Source organism: Tyto alba, unplaced genomic scaffold (genome assembly GCF_018691265.1).
Source record: "Tyto alba isolate M040663 unplaced genomic scaffold, T.alba_DEE_v4.0 Super-Scaffold_2, whole genome shotgun sequence".
NCBI lineage: Eukaryota > Metazoa > Chordata > Aves > Strigiformes > Tytonidae > Tyto > Tyto alba.
Window position 1 is genome coordinate 57,488,627 of NW_024881282.1, and position 25,382 is coordinate 57,514,008.

General features: G+C 36.2%; 1 protein-coding gene across 2 annotated transcripts in view; it reads left to right on the plus strand.

The window, feature by feature from the left end:
- ADAMTS20 (ADAM metallopeptidase with thrombospondin type 1 motif 20) overlaps positions 1-25,382 on the plus strand; it is a 103,845-nt gene that overhangs the window by 21,850 nt on the left and 56,613 nt on the right. For both annotated transcript variants that reach the window (XM_042792774.1, XM_042792775.1), the window contains exons 5-11: positions 9,524-9,607; positions 10,310-10,434; positions 11,355-11,395; positions 11,704-11,809; positions 12,930-13,076; positions 13,730-13,871; positions 15,216-15,320. In XM_042792774.1, the coding sequence (XP_042648708.1) occupies positions 9,524-9,607; positions 10,310-10,434; positions 11,355-11,395; positions 11,704-11,809; positions 12,930-13,076; positions 13,730-13,871; positions 15,216-15,320 (750 nt within the window). The remainder of the gene's footprint in view (positions 1-9,523; positions 9,608-10,309; positions 10,435-11,354; positions 11,396-11,703; positions 11,810-12,929; positions 13,077-13,729; positions 13,872-15,215; positions 15,321-25,382) is intronic.

Here is a 25,382-nt window from a genome sequence, read left to right on the forward strand (position 1 = left end):
TGAAACTTAGACATCTAGCCCCCAGAAGAACCTTTGAAATCATGGCCCATTTTTCTTTTTTTTTTTTTTTCTTATTTTATTTTTTTGGCATCAATAAGCCACCAAAGTAAACTTGCTGCTATAGGATACTGTTTTATGAGTGGAAAATAAGAACTGAAATATACTGCTAAATATTTTTAGGGTTTTAAGTGTCTTGTCACTCATCCAATTGAACCTGAAAAGGCTTAACTCTCAGCATGCAAGTAATCCCATTGAACTGGAACTGGAATGCATTTTCTCATTTCTTTAAAATTGCATAAATCTTGGCAGGATGAGTATTCACAGTATTTACACTATGTCTTGGAAATTCTTACTAGTTCTGACTGAAATATGTATTTAAAAGTACAAGGAATACCTTTGCAGTATGACTTTATCAAAACTTTTGTACTGGAATACAATACAGTGGCATTATTTAATATGAAATTATGAATATAATAATAAAGAAAACTGTGATTGCTTAACTTAGTGTTCTTTCTTGTTCCTCCAAGCATTTCATCAGCAGAGCAGGCAGTAGGTATTGCCTTAATAGATTTAGTAGCTGGAGGACTCTATCTTATGTCATGACAGTTTGAAGGTTCCCAATATGAAGGCTTGATCTTATCAGCTGAAATAATTCATTAACACACTGGACTTTACTGTAAAAGCACCGAAACCTTATCAAATCTGGCTCCATGATACATTTTGAGGTACTGTCCTCATTTTCTGAGTCAGGTACCTGATTATTGATATCTTTTTAAGAAATCTACTGTTTATATAGTTTGTTTGGTAGCAAAAATCTTTTTGGTCTGTTCTTAGTCTGCTTGTGGCAAATACTTCATAATCTGGCCTTTCTGAAAAGAAAACCTGATGCGTAAAACCACCTGAGGTAGGGCTATGTTGGCCAGCTCAGATCATGAACTTGGCCGACTGCCCAGTCATGTGAGTGCTAGAGTTGGAGCATGGGAGGGGGGTAGCCATGCATTCAAGGAGAGGATTGAGACAGCATCAATTTAGATCATGTAATTTGCAGTGAGGCTGTGAAATCATAAAATGACATTATATAATGGTAGAATAGTACCATTATAACATGGTACTAAAAGCTGGTATTTTTAGTTTTCATCAAGACAGGTTCCTAACTTGGACTGCACATAAATGGCTTTGACCCTCCATAATTTTGTTCACTGTGTAGTCTTTCAGATCTATGCAAATCAAGCTGCTTTCAAAGAACCTTGAAATAGATACTGTTGTTTTAGTAATGTTTTGTGGCAACAGTAATTTACTGAGATGTAACATGTAAGGCAGTGAGTAACAGGCCTTAACAGCAAAAAAATTTTCTAGTTTTAGCCTTGTTTATATATATATATATTTTTTTTTTTTTTCCATTCTGACAGCTAATCCTCAGCACTGATCATGAAATATTTCCTGTGTGGAAGGATCTGTGCACCTCGGTGTGCTGCCCCCATTATTAAAAAGCATCCAAATTTGTTTGTCTTAATATATATGGGATTAATTTAAAATATGTTTTTATACTTCCTTTGCAGTTCATACTATACAGCTGTTAACAGTTTATCTCTCTATAACACTGTGAAAACATAGATGCATACTAGCTTTTTAAGAATATTTGACATTGCTGATTCTGTCATATAGTTATAATTTAAAAACAGACAGTAGACTTGAATAATTTGTAGGCTAATCATTTAATTTGTATGACTACCATCTGGAAGACAATAAATATTTTTAAATTCAGAACTTAGTGATGAGCATATTGATCCTTGCATCTACTACTTAGACTACTAAACGTGTATTATACCACTTTTTCACTCAGATTAGTGTATTACTAGTAATCTTCAGTGCTTTTTATCTCTCATTCAGTGAAATGTAGAGATCCAGCACAAAGGTGTTTTGTGCTTAGGTTCTGTATCTTAATTTGTTTCTTGTTCTGTATGTACAAAACCACATGATCTGTTGCATTTTGATGTAGTTAAAAGCAAAATGAATATTTGAGTATACCCCAATGAATATACATAGCTGAAAACAATTCTTTTCAAAGTATTATTCATACAAAATTCTCTGAGCTATACTTGTTGCTGATCTTGACATACATATGGATATCTATATGTTTATAAGAAATCCTTACTGTTTTTTAAATTGTGACTGTCCTTGTATTCCAGCTCCAGGGTGCCTGTATATGAAATGTCATATACCTCACTACATTTGAGGTCCACCAGCTAATACAGATGTATTAGAGCCAGCAGTGTGTTCAGGTGGCCAAGAAGGCCTATAGCATCCTGGCTTGTATCAGAAATAGTGTGGCCAGTGGGACGAGGGAAGTGATTGTCCCCCTGTGCTCGGCACTGGTGAGGCCGTACCTTGAATACTGTGTCAGTTTTGGGCCCCTCACTGCAAGAAAGATACTGAGGTGCTGGAGCGTGTCCAGAGAAGAGTAGTGAAGCTGGTGAAGGGTCTAGAGCACAAGTCTTATGAGTAGTGGCTGAGGGAACTGGCGTGGTTTAGCCTGGAGAAAAGGAGGCTCAGGGGAGACCTTATCGTTCTCTACAACTACCTGAAAGGAGGTTGTAATGAGGTGGGTGTTGGTCTCTTATCCCAAGTAACAAGTGATAGGAGGAGAGGAAATGGCCTAAGGTTGCACCTGGGAAGGTTTAGATTGTGTATTAGGAAAAAATTGTTCCCTGAAAGGGTTGTTAAACATTGGAACAGGCTGCCCAGGGAAGTGGTTGAGTCACCATCCCTAGAGGTATTTAAAAGACGTGTAGATGTGGTGCTCAGGGACAGGGTTTAGTGGTGGACTTGGCAGTGTTAGGTTAGCGGTTGGACTTGATCTTAAAGGCCTTTTCCAACGTAAATGGTTCTATGAAATTTTGCAGTATGTACGCAGGCACATACTTGCCCATCTTTACACTTCACTGCTGTCAGTGCTATTTACTACTATTGTTACCTAGGTGATGGTGGTGGTTGTTAATTAGATATTTAATGATTAGTCTAGTACTTATCTCCGACTTTCTCTTCAGTGGTACAGGGTTCAGGGTCTGTCCTAACAGTGAAGACTTGGTACTGTTTAATTATGACAAAGGCCTTGCTCTAAGCTACCTGGGACTTGTGTATAAGGAGACATTTTGCTAAGCAACACTCATATGTCTGTCTTTGAGTAGCTTCTAATGACTAGAGAAGCCTGGCTATGGTTGTGCCTTGTGAAATGATCTTTTCAGGTAGCTTTTCAGATATGGAAAAGAAGGTTGCTTTGACATCAGAGTTGTACAAGATGGCATTTGATGTGATCCAGTTATAGCCTTGGTGCGTATTTTCATCAAAAGGCTGTAGATGATGATAAGTTATCGTTTACTGAGTTATTGCAATATTAAAGGGATATGTTTGCAAACATCTCAGTCCCAAGCTAGAGCTAAGATAGAGCACAGGCATTCCTGGCAGGGTGACTCAGTCTTTAAAAGGGATGTATTCTTTCTTTTTGCCTTTACTAGATCACAACAGAGAGTTGTCTAGAACAAACCTTTACTTGGTTCATGCAGGGGATGGTAGATTGAAGACTTGGATGACGGACAGGAGATGAATTAAAACTTGTAGGGGAAAAAGATGGTGACACTGAGGTATGTAGGTATACTTGTGCAAGTTTGCATGAGAAGTCTCTGCCAGCATTAGCTTCCATTAGTGAAAGCCCAGGTTTGTACAGAAATATGGTTTGAACAGAATAGGAGCAACACCAACAGAAATAACACAGATCTCATTCTCTCAGTGAAGCAATAAAAGCTGTGATGACTTCTTTATCTTGTGACTTCAGGCAATTCTGGGTCCTTATGAAATATGACAGAATCAGGATATGGTCATAGAAGAGGTGAAGGAGAAATCTCCCAGATACTGGATATCTTACATCCTTTCAGCACCACAGTCATAAATAAGAGATTGTTGGAGCCTACAGAAGACGTGCGCTGAGAAGTGCTATTGTGTTTCTTTCAAGGGATATGAATGTGTGTATTCTCCTGGTACCATAGTTGTGCGTAACAGACGAGGGGAAAGAAAAAGGCCCTGTGATACAACATTTAGGAAAAAAGAGCTGAAGAAGTCCAGTTTAACTTGGGTGTATTATTTACTTATCTTCTACCCTCTAGATGTATTTGCTTGTGTACTAGCCCTTTTTTCTAAATAGAGCATTTTACCATAATTCACAATTCTAGTTTAATGGACAGTTTTAACAAGGATATCAACTAAGCTGTTATGACCAAGTTGCTTCTAGTTACCTGGCTGCCATAGCTGTGGTGATGACAAGATCTGACTTAATCTTTGAGAATTTCATGAAGATGAAAGCTGTGATCCTTCCACTGAAGGGTAACTAGCTTAATTTATATATATGTGTGTGTGTGTATATATATATATATATAGTTTCCTTTCTTTGTTGCTGTGCAGTCTGAACTGTTCTGTGGTGTTGATGCTGGTGTTAAGAGTCTGAAAAATCTCTTGAAACTAATTTCTCTTAGACTTGGCTATTACTTTCTACTTCTGTGAAGCCTGGATTTAGATCACTGTAAAGCAAGTAGATCTGGAAGTTGTAAAGAAATACTGTATTCTATCAAATTTATATCCCATTTCATCATCCTTTTTCATGAATGCTTCCAATAAGAGCAGTGAAAGAGATATCCTTAGATAGGAGTGGAGAGTACTTATCCTTTTTTTTTTTTTTTTTTTACTAAAAATAAGAATCTCATATTCCGATCTTTAATGCTTCCCTGCATTGATCAATCATTTCAAGTCCCAGTTGGTGATTTTAGCCTGTACAGTTCCCTAGGTAAATCTTCAAGTCTGGTTTGTGGTTTTCAACTCTCAGGATTTTTCTCTTCACGCATGTGTTCAGCCAGCCAGCAGAATATACCTTACTTCACTGGTATGGGCATCTTATTATCAGCACAGAGTCTTACTTTTTGATCTTTCAAAAGCAGTTGTAATAACTGAATGCTTGGAGGTCATGAAAGTGCCCATGAGCCAAAGGATCCATACTTTGACTCAAGCATAGGGTTAATAAGAGCATGTTGCTTTTACATTTAGCATGAGCTTACCTGTCTCCAGTATGAGAGAAAGTATGCTTCAGATTCTGGCAAGAACTACTGGCCTCTGGCATCGAAGTGACATTGTTTCAGGCCTCAGCTGTTCTCCAGACAAACATAGCCAGTAGATAATTCAGATGGTGCATGGATATGGTGTTGAAGGTCCTGCAACAGATTCTTTTCAGGTGTGCAATGAGATATTCTTCTCTCTTCTTATCTTAGTCTAATACATCTCCTCTGAGATATAAGTTGTATTGGGTTTTTAAGAAACAATTTTACTCACATATTTTAAATGGACGTTGTGTCAACAGGCAGGAGGGAGGACACTTGACTGGGTTTTGTGTTGGTTTCTTTGCCTTCTCTATGTTTTTAGATTTTGTTAGTAGATAACCTCAACAGACACCACTTAAACAACAGTAACAGATTTTTTTTTTTTTTTCAAGGGACTGTTAATGTTCATGAGGAAACATCCATCCACTACAGTTATAACCATAAACAAGAACAAGAAATGCTAAATTTTAATCCCAAGAAGGCTCCAGCCTGGCCTCCTTGCCCAGATCATTCTCATCACCCATGATCAGAAATGAGTCTTTCTCTCACATACGGTGGTACAGGAGGCCTTTAAGAAACTGAGGGGTAATGTTGCACTGAAAGTTGGTAGCCACACTTTAGGCACTCATGGTATTGTTTATTGTTAAATGAACCTAGTTAACACCCCACCCCCGTCCATCCAGTTCTCAATCCCTTTGCTTTATTCTACTTTATATATATACATGTATATATACACACGCGCACACACACACACCCCCCCCCCCCCTTGTAGAGCTGCACAAATCCTGTATTGGTTTTTGTCTGCTGTGACAAGTGTCACTACCTCAGATGACCTCTATGCTCTTTATATGACAGCCAGTGGAATGCAGCTGTTCCCTGAATTTCAGAGCCTTCTGTTCCAAAACAAGATATTGACTAGACTGATTTAGAAGTTAATTGAAAGATGTTTCTGACTAATTTAATGGCCTTCTATGATGGAGTGACTGCATCAGTGGACAAGGGAAGAGGTACAGATGTCATCTACTGGACAGTAAGGCCTTTGATACAGTTGCCCACAACATTCTGTCTGCTAAATTGGGCAGATACGGGTTTGATGGGTAGACTGTTAGATGGATAAGGAACTAGATGGATGGCCATGTCTGAAGAGTTATAGTTAATGGCTCAATGTCCAAGTGGAAATCAGTAATGAGTGGTGTCCCTCAAGGGTTTGTACTGGGACCAATATTATTTAATATCTTCATCAATGACATGGACAGTGGGATTGAGTGCACCCTCAGCAAGTTTGCAGATGATACCAAGCTGGGTGATTCACTTGATCCACCTGGGGGAATGGTTGCCACCCAGAGCAACTTTGACAGGCTTGAGGAGTGGGCCCATGTGAACCTCACAAAGACAAACAGGGCCAAGTGCAAGATCTTGAAGCTGGATCAGGCCAATCCCTAGTATTGATACAGACTGGAAGATGAGTGGATTGAGAGCAGCTCTGCTGAGGACTTGGTGGTACTGGTAGATGAAAAGCTGGACATGAGCCAGCAGTGTGCACTCACAGCCCAGAAGGCCAACTGTATCCTGGGCCACATCAACAGAAGCATGACCAGCAGGTTGAGGGAGGTGATTCTGTCCCTCTGTTCTCATGAGACCCCCATCTGGAGTACTGCATTAATCTCTGGGGCCCCCAACATAAGAAGGACATGGACCTGTTGGAGTGAGTCCAGAGAAGGGCCATGAAGACGATCAGAGGCCTGGAGCACCTCTCCTATGAGAGAGTTGGGGTTGTTCCGCCTGGAGGAGAGAAGGCTCCAGGAAGACCTTATAGGGGCAGTCCAGTACTTAAAGGGGGCCTACAGGAAAGATGGGGACAGACTTCTTACAAGGGCATGTAGTTATAGGGTGAGGGTTAATGGCTTTGAACTGAAAGAGGGTAGATTTAGATTAGATATGAGGAAGAAGTTCTTTATTGTGAGGGTGGTAAGACACTGGCACAGGTTGCCTAGAGAAGCTGTGGCTGCCCCCTCCCTGGAAGGGTTCAAGGCCAGGTTGGATGGGGCTTTGAGCAACCTGATGTAGTGGAAGGTGTCCCTGCCTGTGGCTGGGGTGGCGTTGGACTAGATGGTCTTTGAGGGTCCCTTCCAACCCCAATCATTCCATGATTCTGTTTACTGTATTTCTATAGCAGTGCCTGCTTCAACATTATAATCTGGACATGAAACAGTCTGGCTTTGTTACCTGTTCCATAGAAGATCTTTCTGTTAATGCTATATGCACGTAATCTCCTTGTATAGTTTTATCCTGTAACAAATTCTGTTGTAAGGGCTCTTATATCAGCTTGCGTGGTAGGAGTGTCAGTTCTCAAGACAAGTGTCCTCCTATTATAAGCCAAATATCCTCACAGATCTCATTTCAGATTCTTCTCTGACATAATTTTGGAATGCCATATGAACCTGTCTTCTGTTTCTTCTTTGCTAAAGAGAAATAAAACTTGAAATAGTTGGGCTGGAATTAATTTCCCTTAGCCTCATACATCTGAAAGTTAGACATCTCCCTCCATAGTAAGGGGATGGAGAAATGAAATATCTTACCTTTTTTTGTATGAAAATGCATATATCTATGTATCTTCACATAGTCATGTCTATATAATAGTTTGTCTGGTCTCTTCCATTGACTGTTGAAGGAATTTGGACATTTCACTGCTAGTTAGATGAGCTGGGATGAATGTGATAATTATGTTATTCTAAGATGTCAATTCATTCAGAAGCATGCTTTGACTGTTTATGGTATTTCATGAGGAGGATAGATAATCAGAAATACACTTTCTAGGTTTATTAAAGTGGATCTCAAACTATAGGAACACATTATGAGCTTGACTGTGGTAGTTTAAAAGTAGTTTTGATAGTAGCAAAATCGTAGTTTTATTTCACTCAAATTTAGATAGCTCTTTTTGCCTCAGTAGTGCTTGAGCCTTTGCAGACACTTTTTCTTTGATAAATGTCTTTTGAATGTGTCTCAGCCTAACTGAATTCTTCAGTGAGTGCTTGAGAGATGCTTCTTATTCCCACCTCAGAATAATTGGACCCTTGCTGTTTAGTAACCAAGGATGGAGTCCATATGGAAGGAAGCAGACAATAGCTGTGCTGCTCTGAAGCATGTTCTCCACATGGATTCCAAAGCCCAGGCTACTTCCCTGCCCTTATCAAGTCCTCTATTTCCAGCCTGTGTATCACCAAAGGAATGAAGCACAACACTGTGCATTGTGCTCTCTCCAGTTTAGAGAAAGAGATGGTATGAATTGGGAGCCAGTGCTCTGTCAGTTCCAACTTTTAGCAGAATTAGGATTCATGCATAGCAGGGCTGTGGTTTCACAAGCAATTTGAGCCATTTCAAGTGTAGGCTACTTTTGAAAGATGTCTGTTCTTCTGCACCTTTCCCTCTGTCAGCACCTGTGTTGGAGGGGCTGCACCAGGAATAAGCTCCTGTTGATCAATATAACATCATACAAAAAAAAAAAAAAAAAACAAAAAAACCAAAAAAACCCCACTGTTTTGCAGCTGGATCAGTTACTTGATCCTGTTACTCTTGTAGCCTTAGCACAAGCCAGAAGGGAGGAAAGCCAGTACTTCTGTGTTTGGTGGCAACTCATGTTTAGATATGGCTGTCATTCAACAACTGCTTCAGGCCAAATTGCAGAATCCATATGGATGTGATGTCTGAAGCTGTTACTGAGAATGAATAAACTTTTTTACTGTTTTTATGAAAAATAACTTTTTAAGTGGTTCATTTTGGTGTATGGAATTGACTCATGATTTTTAATATCTGGCTGCAAGATTACATATAAAAATGACTGTTGGGTATGTAAATATGAATTTTATGAATGAGAAAAGAAACCTTTGTATGTGTCATGCATATGTTCAATACAGGTTTACAACTCAGTCCAGCTTCTATTAAAAGGTAGGGCAAAAACTTATTGGTTCAAATTTGCTTTCTAAAACTCTAATATTTTGGGTACTGGTTCTCCAGATCATCCACATAAACCAGCTTATGTCTGTGGTAGTCACAGTAACATTATTTTTGTTCGTTCTTTGATATTTTATCAGTAAGCTACAGGTTTTACAGCGTATAATAATTATACTTCTAAGACTAGCATTTCAACATGGTATATAAGTGCTTGGAAATTAATATAAAAATACATCTATTTGGATATTAAAAGGTGGGCAACTGTTTTGGGTCTTTCACCATATCCTTGGGTAGACAGGTACTGACAGATGCATTGGATGTCTGTTGTGTAGCAACTTGGTTTTCTTTGATAACTTGCTTGTGTGACAAAAATACATACGGTTTATCAGATGAGCTTATTCTAATCTTTGGACTTTTTTTTTTCTCTTTAGGTTGCAGCAATCTATAAAGATTCAAGTATTGGAAATCTTATAAATATAGTTATTGTAAAATTAATTGTAATTCACAATGAACAGGTAGGAAAAATAAATATTAAGAAGATTTCTTTCTAATAGAAGAAACAAAACACATAGATTTGCGTTGTAATTCCAAAGTTTAAAATTTTTTAGTTTTAAATACAAAATATTTTCTTATAAAATTGTGTTTTGAAATAGGAGACTAAATGTGAAATGTGAGGTTAACTGCAGAGCCTTTATTTGATTCCTATATTTCCTCAACTCTCTTAGCATGTCCTGTTGACCTAAATGAACATAAATCAGATAGTATATGAAAGTTTATGGCATAACTATATATATGACATAACTGGTTTATACGTATGGAAACATGGCAGGAAAATGACAGCTTTTATAGAGGGTTTTGACAGAGCGTTTTCAGCCCAAACAGCTGTAATATTTTAAGATTGTAAGAAGTACACGCTTTCCAAATACATGTTTTTATATTTATTATTAATGTCTTGTCACTATTTTTTTTTAGTATTTAACACATGATGCATGCTCACATACCTGGAATAAAATAATGGGTTCTCATGACTGGTGTCTTGTAGCCAAATTAAGATCTGATCCTATAGAATGGGAGTGAACTCTTATGTGGAGTCCTGCTGACTTCCTTTCCATGCACAGTCATTATTTAGCAGACTAGGGGCACAAATAACAAAGTAGTAAGTGCAAGTGCATGAATATTAAAATCCTTAGTAGTTTTTTTGGCTATTTCTTGCTTAGGAAGGACCAGCTATCACTTTTAATGCAGCTACTACTCTTCGTAATTTTTGCTTATGGCAGCAAGCACAAAACACTTTGGATGATGCTCACCCTTCTCATCATGATACTGCTGTTCTTATCACTAGGTACAGTATCTGAAATAGCCATAATTACTCAGCTCGGTGAGACAAATGTTTCAGTTTCTATTTTACGACATCACTTTTTAACCATTTTACTGATATTGTTCATAGACAATTGAAGTGAATAAAGACTCTCTTGCACCTCCCAAACCACTGATTATCAATACGTGAACAATTACTCTGACAGTGTCATGTTGGTTACTAGCCATCTGATGAACTTTTCATTAGAGATGATGGAAATTACTTAGACCTGAAATGGTTAGAGGGAAATGAAGTTGTTAACCATTGTACCTATATGTGATAGGGACGGTGTTGTACATAATGGAATCAGCTGAAAGATGCGGTGACATTCAGCTCCCAGATAGCTCAGGCATAATTAGAACGACCAAAAGCTTACAAATGGAAAACATTTAAATATTAGTATAAATTTTTCTTGTACAACAATTGCCCCAGTGAAGGTTCTGATGTTCACTCACTGAAATATCTCTTTTGCTGTTATTCTTCATTATTTTTTTTCCCCCCAGTATTCAAGTTGGACACATTCCAGCACTTCAAACTGATATTTGTCCTGAATTTTATATTGTTATTTTGGCAGATGGTCGACTACATCAGGTAGTTTCAAGAATACTGCAATCTGCACATTTTTCGTCAGCATTTCATGCTTGATCTACCTTCTGCATTGTACAGAAATAATACAGAATTTGTATTTTTATTCTTTGCAAGCTAGATAGAAAGCAATACTGTGGGCTTTGTCTGGTTAACTTACATTACTTCTTTCACTAGAATGCAAATTTTTTGAATGGACTGTAAGATTAAAAATTGTGAATCAGATTTGCAATTACTGTAATTAGTATAGAAACAGTGAAATACTTTAAAAATGTTATTTTATTTGCTGTAATAATTTTAAATAAATCTTTTCATTCAAGGGAAGATATCTGCAGAGCTAGAGAGAAGTGTGATACCCTTGGTGAGTTACTCTTTTTTTTTTTTTTTTTTTTTTTTAATCAGCATGGTTTTGTAACAGAAAATTTGAGAATTTCACTGTAGGGAGAAAAATCAGTTAGGAATAAATCAGAAAATAGATGCAAAATTTAAGTCCCACAATTCTGCCCTGGAACATACTTTGGTGCCAGGTGGTTATTCGTTTTGTGTAAATTTACTGCATAGTTGAAGCATGACTTCCAACTCAGGTGCCATAGTATTTGTTTATAGAATCACTCCTTCTACATGAACGTTCATTCTGTTAAGCTTTTATATAAGCATTCAATTTTGCAGGTTTAGCAGAGCTAGGTACAATGTGTGACCCACTACGCAGCTGTTCTATAAGCGAAGAAAATGGACTCAGTGCTGCTTTTACTATAGCGCATGAGCTTGGACATGTGTAAGTACCTATTTCCCAGCAGGTAATTTTTTTTTTTTTAATTTCCTTTTTATTATGACTGATTTCCAGAAATGGGCTCTACATTTCTAAGAGGATGCAGTCTACTATGTCCTTTTAGAAGAGTTACTATTTTTGCCCCTTGCAGTAAGCCAGGTCTGCGCACCACCTAGAGGTAGAGAAATTGTGAATTTTATAACCTGATTGGTATCCTGAATTATGGGAAATACTGGCCATACAGCTGTATTCCATCCTTTTGTCATATGAACAAGTTGGGATGCTGGGACAGATATTTTTAGATGTGCAACATGCTCCTGTTAACTCCAACTGTATTCAAGCCCTGACAGGAATTTACCTTTAAGAAAAGACAATTGTTAATATAACACAGAAATATTCTTCCTTGTGTTTGATCCTTTCAGAATACAATAGAGTAACACAAAGAGAAATACTTTACACAGAAAAATAAGAGGAGATGACAGCATTTTATTTTATGAAGCATACCTCATCAGTGATGGCAGAAAGGTGCTATACTCTAGCTGCATGTGGCATGCCACAGTGTAGGTAACGACAACGTTACAGAGCTCAGTAGCTAGCTTGTTGATTTTCATGTGCCTGGAAGTTCATTTAGATACATGCCATTTGTCACGGTACTTAAACTGAGATATAAAATAAAACGATGTTTTGGCTTCATAAATATGATGTTGATGTGCTCTGCAGTTTATTTTTGTTACAGAATAGTAAGAGTTATGATGTGAATAGTGGGGTAATATGTTCTGGACTGTCTAGCAATGGCCTGTATATTCAATTGAGGAGATGGATCGTTCCTATAAACTGCCATACTCCCACAACACTGGAGATTTCTGCTGAGATAAAGAACTATGTAATTGTAAATTTTATTCCCGTGCCCATCACCACATAGTTAGGAGCATTTTGGATAAGAAGAGAATTTAGTGTGACATTTTTAAGATACCTATTGCCATAATAGCAGATAGTCATATTAAGTGAGTCGCATTAAATTTTAAGGCATTTTCAAACTCAAAACTCAAGCATTTGCTGCTACAACAAAGTGTTTCATTTAATTATTGCTGAATTTGTTTTGGAGTTTGTCTGTTTTGTTTTTCAGATTTAATGTGCCTCATGATGACAGTTTTAAATGTAAAGAAGCTGGAATTAAACATCAATACCATGTGATGGCTCCAACTTTAAATTACCATACAAGTCCATGGACCTGGTCAAAATGCAGTCAAAAATATATCACTGAATTTCTTGAGTAAGTATCAATATAATGCTACGTTTTTGGTTTTGTTTTGTGTTTTTTTTTTGTTTGTTTGTTTGCTTTCGTTTTTTTTTCATGTCTGAGAAGTATTTTAAAGGTATCGCTTAAATAACGTTTTTGTGTTGTTCTTAGGTTTAACCACTGACTTGTAGGGCCTCAGTCCTCCAGAAAAATACATGTGTTTAACTCTTTGGATGATTCATGATTTTGTTAAAGCTGCACTCAACATGTAAAGCTAAGAAGATTTATTTATTTTTTTTTAAGATAGTGGCATTGGTTATTGAAAATATCTTTAGTATGACTTTAGTAGGTCAGAGTAGGCACACTTTATTCTCAGAAGTTATTTAAAAAATAAGTGGTAGGTATAGTTTAGGCAGTACCATATTTTTTTCCTCTAAGAATGTGAAAGCAATAAATGACAACCAAAAAGCAAAAAAAAAAAACTTAAGCTTTGTTTGGTGGATCTAATGCAAAATCCAATAAAGGAGAATCAAATAACTGGTTTATTAATTTTAATTAAAGTTATTATATAGGGAGGTAGGCATGCAAAACCATAACTCCACTGAGATGTGTGTGTGTCTTGTGTGAGTAGGCTTCTAATGAATTCATAGTGATTTACTCACATTTTGTTCCCGTTCTTACAACAGTACTGGTTATGGTGAATGCCTCCTGGACAAACCTAGTGGAAGAATATATGACCTTTCCTCTCAGCTGCCTGGGTCAATGTATGATGTCAACAAGCAGTGTGAACTTATGTTTGGTCTTGGGTCACAAGTGTGCCCATATCTGGTGAGTGAAAAACACACAAAGTCATGCTCAAGTTATACTAAAAAATTACTGGAAGGTAGGTTTAGAATTGAAATCTCAGGACTTCTGGTTTTGGAAGAATTTTATCCTGAAATATGCCAAAGCTCAGATTCCATTCTGTTGAAGGGGGAAGAATTTCAGTGGAGAGCATTGCAGCATTATATGCTAGAAATATATAGAATTAAAAAGTATGATGCATTCATTTTGATTTGCACATCTGAACATGATTATAATTCCTTTAAAAGATCTAAAGCTGCTTAAATTAAGGCTTCCTGCAAATACTGAAAAGGAATTATTTCAACACTTTGTACAAATGTTTTTACTTTATAGATTCTATCTTACATTAACAGGTCTTTCTTATCTGCTTCTTTTAGCACTTTTTAAAAATTTGTATCTTGAAAGTTAATATATTAATTCAAATATTCATTCTAAATGTTTGGTCCAAAGTGTAGATGCCCTCTTCTTTGTCAAAGAATCAAAAAATATTTCCATGCCTGTTAGAGTGTACATTTTGTATACTTAACCAAAAATTTCTTTAAAGCAAAACTGGGATCTGGAAAGAAAGCTTGAGTAGATTAATATTGAAACATAAGTTGTGTTTTGAAAACATAATGTGGCCAATGCAATTGGAAATAAATACAAATATAACATTATGACTTCGTTCGTTACTGTCAGGATGTCATGTAGAGTTAGGTTTGGACCAACTTGTCAAATACCTCTACTAGTATTGAATGTCTTGTTGGAGCTGTTTAAAGGAGAGAAATTAAGATCAGATTCAGACAATTAAGTGGAGCTTTTGATGAGGTAAAATGTTGTTTAGAAGGAGTTGGGCTTTATGGGAATATTATAGAAAAGTAAAGGAGGATTCAAAGACCTGAAGATGGTGTTATTGAAGACTGCTTTCTAAATCTGGTAATCCGTAAAGGTTATTTGTCCGTTAAGAGTCTCTTAACAATTTGAAAAGGAGGCTTTCTTAATTTTCTAGTCAGTATATTTTTAAGAAGAAAAGTCTTTTTCTGGGCATTACATGCAAACTGTGCTGCATAGTATCAACAGTAATCTCTTACATACTTTTTATTACATTTTCTATTGAATTAGGTAATGAAGTTACGTACTACTTCTAATAGGATCAGTTTCAAATAGTCCACATTCCTTCCTGGCCTTAAGCAAAATCCATTTTCTTTTTGTGGGGTTTTATCTCTGAAAAATGGTAGTACTTATAGGAAGCACTAAGCCCACAAAGTATGAGAAAACAATACAAATGTCACAACTAATGTCTAAAATGGTGTTACAGATACAACAAAAGTAATCTTGTTTTCTTTTTAGAAACAATGCAAACGCTTATGGTGCACAAGCACGGAAGGTGTTCACAAAGGTTGTCGTACTCAGCACATGCCTTTGGCTGATGGAACAGTTTGTGGTGTGGGAATGGTAAGCCTTGATTTGTTTCTCAGTACTTGCATATGGCAAAATTGTTCATGTATATAAGAAAGATCAGTGGCAATACTGCACCTGTAGCATACTGATTGTGTGAACAGTACCCACTTGACTTTACCGACAGTTTCTCTTAGTTCTGTAATATTGTGACATAAATAACATAGATTGTTCAGAATTATTATAAAAGTTTATAGACATCACATTGGTTAAAAATAGGTGGAAGACCTCAGGAGAAAGTTGCCATCTTTCCTTCTGTTTGAAAAGTTCAGATCATTCACAACAAGTCGGGTTTTTTCCTCATCAGTAGTGCTCCAAGTTGAATTTCCTGGAAACAAGACATCCCAAAAGCATGTTTCCCCTAGTTTGTGTTGTTGAGGCTGTTTCACTGAAGCAGAACGAATTAAGACGAGTGACTTAAATACAGCAGTACACCTTTTCAGAAAGAGGGAATCTTTGGATTGGATACCTGGTTTCAGTAGATATTTGCACGTTGTATCAGTACCACTTCACCTACTTCAGTAAGTGCCTTAATCACACATAACTCACATTCGTATACTGTCTTGCCTATTGTAACATAATTCAGGATACTTGGATCTGTTCAGTGCTAAAAACCAGGAGCTCTCTTCTCACTTATACTCTAATGCGTAGGACTGCCTGGCTGTATGAGGTATGGGTTGAATGTTTTGACATATAAAAAAAAGAATAAGTGGAAGCTGGATTTCTTATACCCTGATCATGGTTCATTTGGTAGAGAGTGTTTGGGTGATGAGTGCAGCTCACTACTTGTTCATCCGGCAAGTTGTCTTGAATGCAGATCTTGATCTGTATCCGCGGATGATATAACCTTTCTTGGGCTGTCCATAAGGGTCATGAATATCTAATTAGTAGATATAGTCAAGGCATTTGAAAAACTTTGATAGAAACAGACATAGTGGTGGAGGCTTGTTGATTCCAGAGTTATCAGTGAAGATTTGAGGGTTTTAAGTTTGGATTTATATGTAGTTTGGGAAGTGAACAGAAATTAGGTGCTCGAGTTCTTTGCTGATCTGGTCTTTGGCTTCTCTGTGTCTCAGTTCACCACCAACAAATAAAAGTATTATCTTATCTGTCAGGTGATTGTGAGAATAGATATTTCAGAGATTTTTTTTTTTTTTTTTTTGTTTTTACATGCGCAGGTATGACAGTAATTATCTTAAGTACGGCTGGATTATTATGTTGAGCTGTTTTTAATAGTAGTGCGCTTTGGCAGTTTCAGAGGCTGTGGGAGCAATGTTAATTTTTAATCTTTTGATAGTTTTATAGGTTCAAAGATGATTAAAAAAATATGTAGTCTAATTTCTATGTATAATAGGCTGCTACATTTCATTCAGTTATTACTCAGTTTCCCCCAATAACTTTTAATCTTTATAGAATATTTTTTTTTTCTTTTTCTGTATTTGTTATGACAGTAGTAGTGAGGAATTTGAAAATACTGTCTTAATGGATAACAATTTAGTGGGTAAACTGTCTCAAATGATTTCTTTCTCTCTTGCAAGATTAGGAAAGGTTATTCGAAGGTTGCTGTGGAAGCTCTGCTTGATTAAATCCTATGCGTGCAGCTGGTGTTATAATGTTTAACCCATTTTTCAGTCAGTCACTGATCAGAAAGAAAGTTCATCTTTATATAAAACTTTGTGTGTAATCTTTAGTTCAATTAGCTTGACTCTAATTTGCCAACATCAGAGGACTTTTTATATAAAAGAACACAAAAACCCATTTTATGCAATTACTGCAGTGAAACCAGTTTTCTCTAGGAAGTGAAGAGCTAATTACAGTCATTACCTCTGAAAGATGTAAGAAAGAACAGCAATTAATCTGACAAATTGTCATCTGTTCCTGTCTAAGGGACAGCTCCTTTCAAGCTCAGTCAGCAAGTTTCTGTTGATGTTAATGGGAATAAGACATGGTGACTAGTAATTGTAAATTGTATTTGCCAGCAAGCTAAAAAAACTTATATTTGGCATTTGCAGCATTATTGCTGTGATGAATACAGAAATGATCCATTTAAGGCATTTGTAATTTTCATATCAACTTTCTAAGCTTCGATTTTACATGTGAGTTTATTTTCACAGTAGTCTTTAGTTTTTCTTCAGGTTTTGTGTCTGATTAGTGGATCTTGCTCTATGGACTGCTCTAATGGTCCATGTATCCTTCCATGCCCCAAACCTACAAGAAGATATAAATCAAATCATATCAGAGACTCTCAAAAGAATGAGCAAACAGCTTTTCCTGAGTGCCTGCACTTCCTAATGGACTATCTGCTTGCCATATACAATCTATCAGTGTGCATGCATTTTGAAAGAGAATTGTGTATTGTATGTCTCATGGTGCACACACCTGTAGAGCTCAGTGACTCTGTAATATATATTAATATATCTCAAGATACTATAGAATAGATATTTATTATATATTTTATATAGTCTTAATATATTTTATGTATGTATATTTATAGAGAATCAATATAATTATGTATTCATATATAATATAGAAAATATGTATTACATATAGAATATATTAAAAGTATATAATTCTATAGAATTAATATTATTAATCTAAAATTAATTTTACTAAAATGGAAAACTTTCACTTTTACTTCTGTTTGCTGTCTAGTCAAATTCCTTTGAGCTGATCAAACTGTACTTTGTTCATCCTAGAGGTACCTGCAAAAATGAATTATATTTGCTTGTTGGGCTTCTGATGAAATATCTGAAAATCTTTCTTCACCTCCTCTTTTTATACATTGAGTGCTTAGATCTGACAGGAGCCTATAAGTAGTAGTTCTACTGTGTCTGAGAACAGTTTCTCACACCACTGAAGTTCACATTGTGTCTCATCACTTCAGGTGCTTTTTGTTTGCCTACTTGGGTTCATAAAGTTCCGTAGGAAGTCTAAGCTTCTGCCAGCGCATGTAACATCACACAGACCACCCCTGAAGCAGAGGATGCAATCTTTAAAGTCTTTGGCCTAATCGGTACTTCAGAGACAAAATGATAATAAATATATCTAGACATGCTATATATAAACATTTACTAGTTTTTGCAGTGGCGGGTTTCTATACACCATAGGACTACATTAGCCATTGCTTGAAAGTGTTTCCGGTGTTTTTGTGAGAGATGGTATTAAATACAAAGGTATACATTCCTGAATTGTCTTCCTAGATACAATTATATGCCATAACCACAATAAAAAGTTTCTATTGAAATGTTATTTTTATTGTGTAAAGAGGCACAATGGCATGAAAAATATTAAATATTGTTTTTTTGTCTTGTCTCTAATCAAAGTTATCATGGGAGTATGTTCAGAATTGAGAACTGTGCCATATGATTAGTTGGAGGTAGTGTGCTCACTGGATGCCATAATGAATTTCATACATACAGTTGTAATTTTTGTTGTGATGGTGTAAACTCTATGTGCAAATTAAAAACATAATAAATCACAGTACAAACAGTAGTTATATGCTGCATTGAGGACGAGGATGCCAGAGGAGGGCCCTATGTATCACAAAACATGTGAGAGCTATTTTCCATTAGGACAGAAACTGGAATGTTTTAATTGTCCATTTCTTCCTCTTAACCATCATAATTCTTGTTGCCCTCTGTTCCAGGTAGGAGCTGATTTGATGGGTGTATAGGACATATGAACGACTTAGAGGAGATCTTTTAGCCCCACTTCCTCTCAGGTTTTCTTGTTGCATTCTAGTCAGAAATGTCTTTGTGCTTTGAAATTTCTGCAGACCAGCAAGCTCTTGGTATTATCTGTTTGGATTACGTTTTCAGTTGTTTCCTTTTCTTTTACTATGCTGCTTTTATTTTTTTTGGAAGACTATGCTATTCAAGGGTTTCTGTAGTGAGGAGTTTACTTGCATTTATACTGTGGGATAGTACAGAAGATTTCTCCTCGCCTTGAGCATAGGAAGTTATGGGGTATTTTTCCTTTCTTTCTGAAATACCAAAGAGGTGAGTCTGGAGAGCGATTCAGGTTTTGGCATGTTGAATATCTTTGTTCAGATTAAAAAACCCCAAAACACCACAAAATGATGTTAATAGGTATCATCCCTAGATTCACTGGATTTATTCATAATTCTAAATCTAAAGGGTACCAGTTTTCACAGTGTGTTTGATGTCATTCACAGAAAATACTTCATCCCATTTTATGGAGGACCTAATTAAAAGTAGTATTATGGAAAAGAAACATCTACAATATTAGATGCAACCAAATTGGTTACAAACCAACTGATATACAAAGTCTCCTTACACATATCCATCTCCAGTTTGCACCTGGCTCAGAATCATGGCTTCTGTAAAATGAAGTGATGCAGTTTTTAGCAGTGTACTTTACATGATATTTCAGTAATGGTAACTCATCTGTTGAGTTGGTGATGAACATCTGAGACAAAAAAGAAACCACTTCCAAAGAAGAATAGTTGGTGAAACTATCTCTCTTCTAGGAGTGGTATTCCAGAACAAGTCTTTTTACTATGACAATAACAGCAAAAATACCCAGTAAGGTGTCTTTTTTTAGTAAATATTTTTTCAGAAACTCAAAAGTATTCTCTGATCCTTCCTGGATTCCTGAGCAGTGTACAAATATGGCCATATTCCATTGATTCCTTGGACATTGGAAGAGAGAGGTAGGAGGTAGCTATGTGACTCTGACCCAAACTTTCTCGTGTCCTGGAGCTGTCCCAGTGTTCTACATAAAGACAGTTTGTTACTTAAACATTGAAACAATGTCAGAAAACTCTGGGAAAAGCTGCTTAACAGCATGAAGGAGTCCACATGATACAAGTAACGGTTTGATTGGAAAGCATGTGCCTTTGTGCATCTGAGAGAGATGTTTATTACTTCTATTCACTGTAGATTGATACTGTATATTGAGCTAATGTCCCTAAAAATATCTAGAATAACTATTGAGTGAATTAAGATTTCATCCAAGTGCTTTTATAGCCACATAAAGAAAGGGGTGCAGGGACAACTGAGAATGGGCATGCAGACCAACAAAGAATTGCTTTGATCAGTAAAAGTAGTACCAGTCTCTGGTTCTGAAGTATATTTGCTGTTCTTCAGTTATAGGTTACTACCCATGTATTGATTTATTTTAAAAATCATTGCATTGCATGACTAATTAATGAATGTAATACATTAAGATGGTTAATCTGAAAGAATAATTCATTATATGGATATATATGTAAAGTAAGTATAAAAAATTTGGATGGATTTTAACAGAGTTGGCTGATAGGGGGATATGTTATCCATATGGGAAACAGCAGAAGGTCTTTTGAACCATAAAAACACAGTAAAATATATTTAAGTACTCAAACGAAGAATTTTTGCTATAAATAGGGATTTTTGTGAAACACTTTTCTGATGAGATATGATTTCAGAAAGGCTTTTTCTGTGGAAATATTTAAAGGGAGGAAAAAAAGTATGTAGATTTTTTGCAAGAAAAATATTGAAAATGTTGAAAAAAATACTAAAATATTGTGGGTTTTGTAGATAATTTCATCTGAGCAATAAATGTAGGCTTGTCTGAAAATCCATGCTAGAGAGATAGAGACCTGAGATGCCATAGTTAGAACTTCCATTAGATGTTTCTCCAAACTGTATTTCTTCCGTACTGTATACTCATTTTACTAACTGCTCTATTTTCACTGTCATAATATGCTCTAGGCCAACTTCTAGTCTTGGTTTTTGATCAGTGTGCTCTCCTGGGTATGTGAATTATGGGAAGAAGATGAAGAGCAGGCATATGTCTAATGTGCAGCGAAATGTTTCCTAACGTTCACTTGCAGGAGACAAGGCAGAGAGAGGTCTGTAGCAGTATATTAATTCAAGGGAATGAATGCGAACACCCCATAGACATAAATAGAGCCCGAAACCACAGCTCTGAGATTTGCAGACTTTGGCGTTCATCTATGTGGGTGTTCTTATCATCGCTCGCTGCACACGGGGTTATGTGCTGAATCTGTGTAACTTCTAAGATTTGTACTCCTTTCCCAGCACTGCGATTTGAATCTACTTTGAGACAGTTTATGCCGACACCTCAGCTACATTCCAGATTCATTACAGTGATCTGGTCTTGTGCTGCAGCACTGCGTTTAGTGTTTAAGTGCTTTGCGGCACCAGTTATGCCCATTTTCCTTTCCCGCATTCAATCCATTACAACTTTCTTTTCCTGTGCTATTCACTGGTGCATAGTCATTCTTGGGGCCCTGTGTGGATATCAGGAGTGAAGAAATTGTATTTTATAAGGCAAAAAGAAATCAGAACAATAAAATGGGATATTTGGAATGAAAAATACAGACCATCATGTCCACCTCTGCAATGCTTTGTCCTTTTCATTTTCCCCTCAAACTCATGTTCAGTGTTCAATTTTCTTTCTTTTCGGAAGCAACAGCAGCTACCAGTAGCATCCATAAAAATGTGCCGGTGTCTGGGAATAGATGAATAGTTTTTCTTGAGCCTCCTTTTCTGCAAGGCTACATGGAGTTCCAATGCATGAAACAGTGTCCTCATATACTGAGTGTCAGTATTTCAGTCTTTGCCCCAAGATCTTCAAAACCCATGTGTATCTTTGGGAGTAGTCTGGAATATATAGACAGTAAGAGTGAACTTGGAGTCTTTTTCCTACTGTGAGTCATACCAGGCTGTGTATGAAGTGCTTTATTTCTGAAGAGCTGTTGTCCTGTTCTGCATGCATCTATCATTCTCCTTGATTCGGTCAAAACCAAGTATAGCCTGGCAATTAACACTTTGATAATTTATTTCAGAATCGCTTTCTTGGAAATTTAGCAAGTTCAATAAGCCATGAGTTAAGTTGGAAGTACCTGAAATGAGTTTACCATATCATAGTTTAATACATAGGCAAGAGTCAGACTGTTTATTTTAAACAGGTGTTTAATAAAGCAAGTCTGGGTACTGGTAGGTTCATTGATCCCAAATTTGAACCATTAACCCTCCCTCTTATCTCTGAAGATACAGTAATTACATGTGGATTTGAGTCAGAATTCTTGCCTTTTTGACAGAAAACCAACGATTGACCTTGGCTAGAGCAGAGTTGCCACTTGCTGAAATCAGTATGTTTGGAATTACAAGTGATACCTACTTTACATGATGCATACGTCATATTTTCCATAACAAAATGTAGGAAAAAAATAGCGATTATATTTAAGTTTATGAAAGTTCTGTATATTATAGTATTCTCAGTGAAGCAATGAATGATTCAAGCAAGCGCAGAGGAACATCTGGAATGCATCTGGTGCAGGAGTTTTCTACTGTGACTTCATCGTGTTGCTTCTGTAGGAATGCAGCAGAATAATAGATGAGACAAGTTTGTTGAATAAGCTACTAAAATCCCAGATTTGAACATTTGCTTTGCATTTTTATGGATCAAAATAATGCTGTTGTGGGTATAAAATTTCATTTTACAACTCTGTCTTTTCCTGAAATCTCCCTTCAAGGTATTGTAAATGTTTTTCTGGATGAAAGAAGAACCTAAACTCTAGGTCACTGTCCCATATTTGGGTGCAGTATTCATTTTGTGAAGGGGGATTTAGACTCTTCAGCCTATAGTAGTAAAGAATTATTTCCGAAGATGCTAATGACAGTTCTTGGAAAGGCAATTTTTTAATGTTTCCTCACATTTACCTTATGGCTGCATGACGTAAAAGTCTATCATCTATTGCTAGGTACTGCATGCTAGGTTCTAGAAGGTTTGGGTACAAAGGTACCCTAAGGGCATCTTGAAAAAAGTGATAAAAAGTAACAGTAAGCATTGCAGTGAGGAATCATGCAGATATGCAGTGAAATAATGGTGTCTTTTTGGTGTTAAGTTAAAGCATTATTCTTGGCATCAAGTGAGTGATGATCTGGCCAATTTGCTGAATCATTTAAATGGTTATATGACAAGACAGATCTAGCTTTTGTTCTGTTTGTTTTGGGTTTGAATATCACCTTGAATATCACCTTGAAAATCACCTTGAATCATCTTAGGGGAAGGCACTCAGGACTTGAAAGATATATGGCCCATTTGCAAGAGTCAGTGCAATAAGGCCAAGTTGGAATAGGAACTCAGGCAGAACTCAGAAAAGAGAATCTGATTTTGTGACAAGTTCCTATTTTGAAAGCAAAATAATTGTTAGCGTATGAGCATAAGTTACAATATAATAAAATCATATGCTAATTAGGAGAAAATTGCTTCTAGGAATTATTTTATGCAGTGATAAAACCACTAAACATTTGAGTTTTGTGTCATTTGGGTATATTCAAAAAGATTGCACACATAATTTCTGTGTGTTTAGCAAAATGTATGTTAATTGATAGTTCCTACAATAAATTTGTAACATCATAACAACTCTTGAGAAATTCTATGTAACATTTAGATTAGTTTTGAAAAGGTTTTTAGAATCCTTGAATTATTTTATTTTCTGTGTATCAGAGGTTCTTAAATTGTTTTATGTGCCAGAGACTACGTACTGGAACCATTCTAGACTTAAAGGTAATTTGAAGTTATTTTGTCACAGAGAGCAGAGAGGCAAAGCCTAAGCTTCAGAAATAACAAGCAGTTGAGTTGATATAATCTGTTCTGATGATTCTAGTGACTGATCCACGTATGTACTGCAGGGAAAGATGGAATAAGCCACTCCCTGTCAATACAACTAGGAGAATCCCTCCTGACAGCAAACCTAATGATCAGTCTAATCCTGAGTCTGCAAACAGTCATCTAAAATAAAGAATTCTCTCTATTGTGTATGAACACTGACCCCACATAGTCCATCCTGCCCAGTGTCTTGTCTCCATATGTGGGTAGTCTTTGATGCTTCAGAGGGTGTTTGGAGTCAAGGGCAAAGTTGAGGACACATTATCCACATAGAAGTCAGCAGGAGGCATAGTGCTGACATTATAGTATCTTGTAAATATTCTATTTTAATATGTAAACTATTCCACTATGTTGTGATCAAATAGACCACTTGAGATTTTTTAAAGCATACAAGTGAGTTAGAATTCCAACTGCCATAAGTCATCAATAGGATTAGTGCTGGTAATTCTTGCAGGTTCATTGGAAAAAGTCACACATGCACCAATCATAAGATTCTCATTTAGACTTTTTAGTCATGTACTTCTTGAGTAACCACTGAAGTGGATAAATATTTGCAGAGTCAGGGACTTAAATAGTAAATACTTAGAAGCAAGCAACTGATCACTTGATTCTTCTGAAAAAAATAGCTTCTAATTACAACTTTCTATAAATAACAGTTTATGGATGGGGGGTGGTGAAATCTCATAACTGACATGACCACAACAGAATAATCTTGTAATCTTTGTTGTCTTAATGTAAATACCAGCAGATGAAATTAAAATTGCACCTTTCTGTAAATTTTTAGTTGGAAATATGTAGTTCTTAGCAGTAATAAGATCTGAAGTATAACAATAGACATTGCAATATAGTATCTTGCTTGAAGAATTATTATTTCTTTAACTACTAATTCAGTTTTAATGGTAATAATAAAATTGTTAAATTAGTAGTAAATATAAAATTATTGCAAGATATAAAGGAAAATATAAGATATTTACACCTATTGTTATAGGTGTGAAAGTCTGATTTCAAGCATGATTCTATAACATCATCTTGCTTTAGCGTAAACAAGGTCTTAAATGCTTGTCTGCTTTTCCCAAACAATCCCACTAGATATTTAGCTTTTGCAATTCTCAAAACACCCTGCATTTCTTGGTGATTTGTTGTCATACCTTTTCCCTTTTTGTATCATGAATTTCCAAATTAAACTGGAAAAATCGCATATATAAAAGACTACTGTAAATCTATTTTTTGAAGTTTGCACAGGAAAATATATCAGGAATTCAAGATCAGGATTTTGAGATTCTTATAAAGACATTTGAATAAAGTTACAAGACCTAAAGATATATTCAGCGTCCACAGAGAGCAAAGAACTCTAGACAGCATTTTTGAAAATGTAACTACTGAGTAAGATATCTTAAAGGAATTTGAACATTTTAGAAA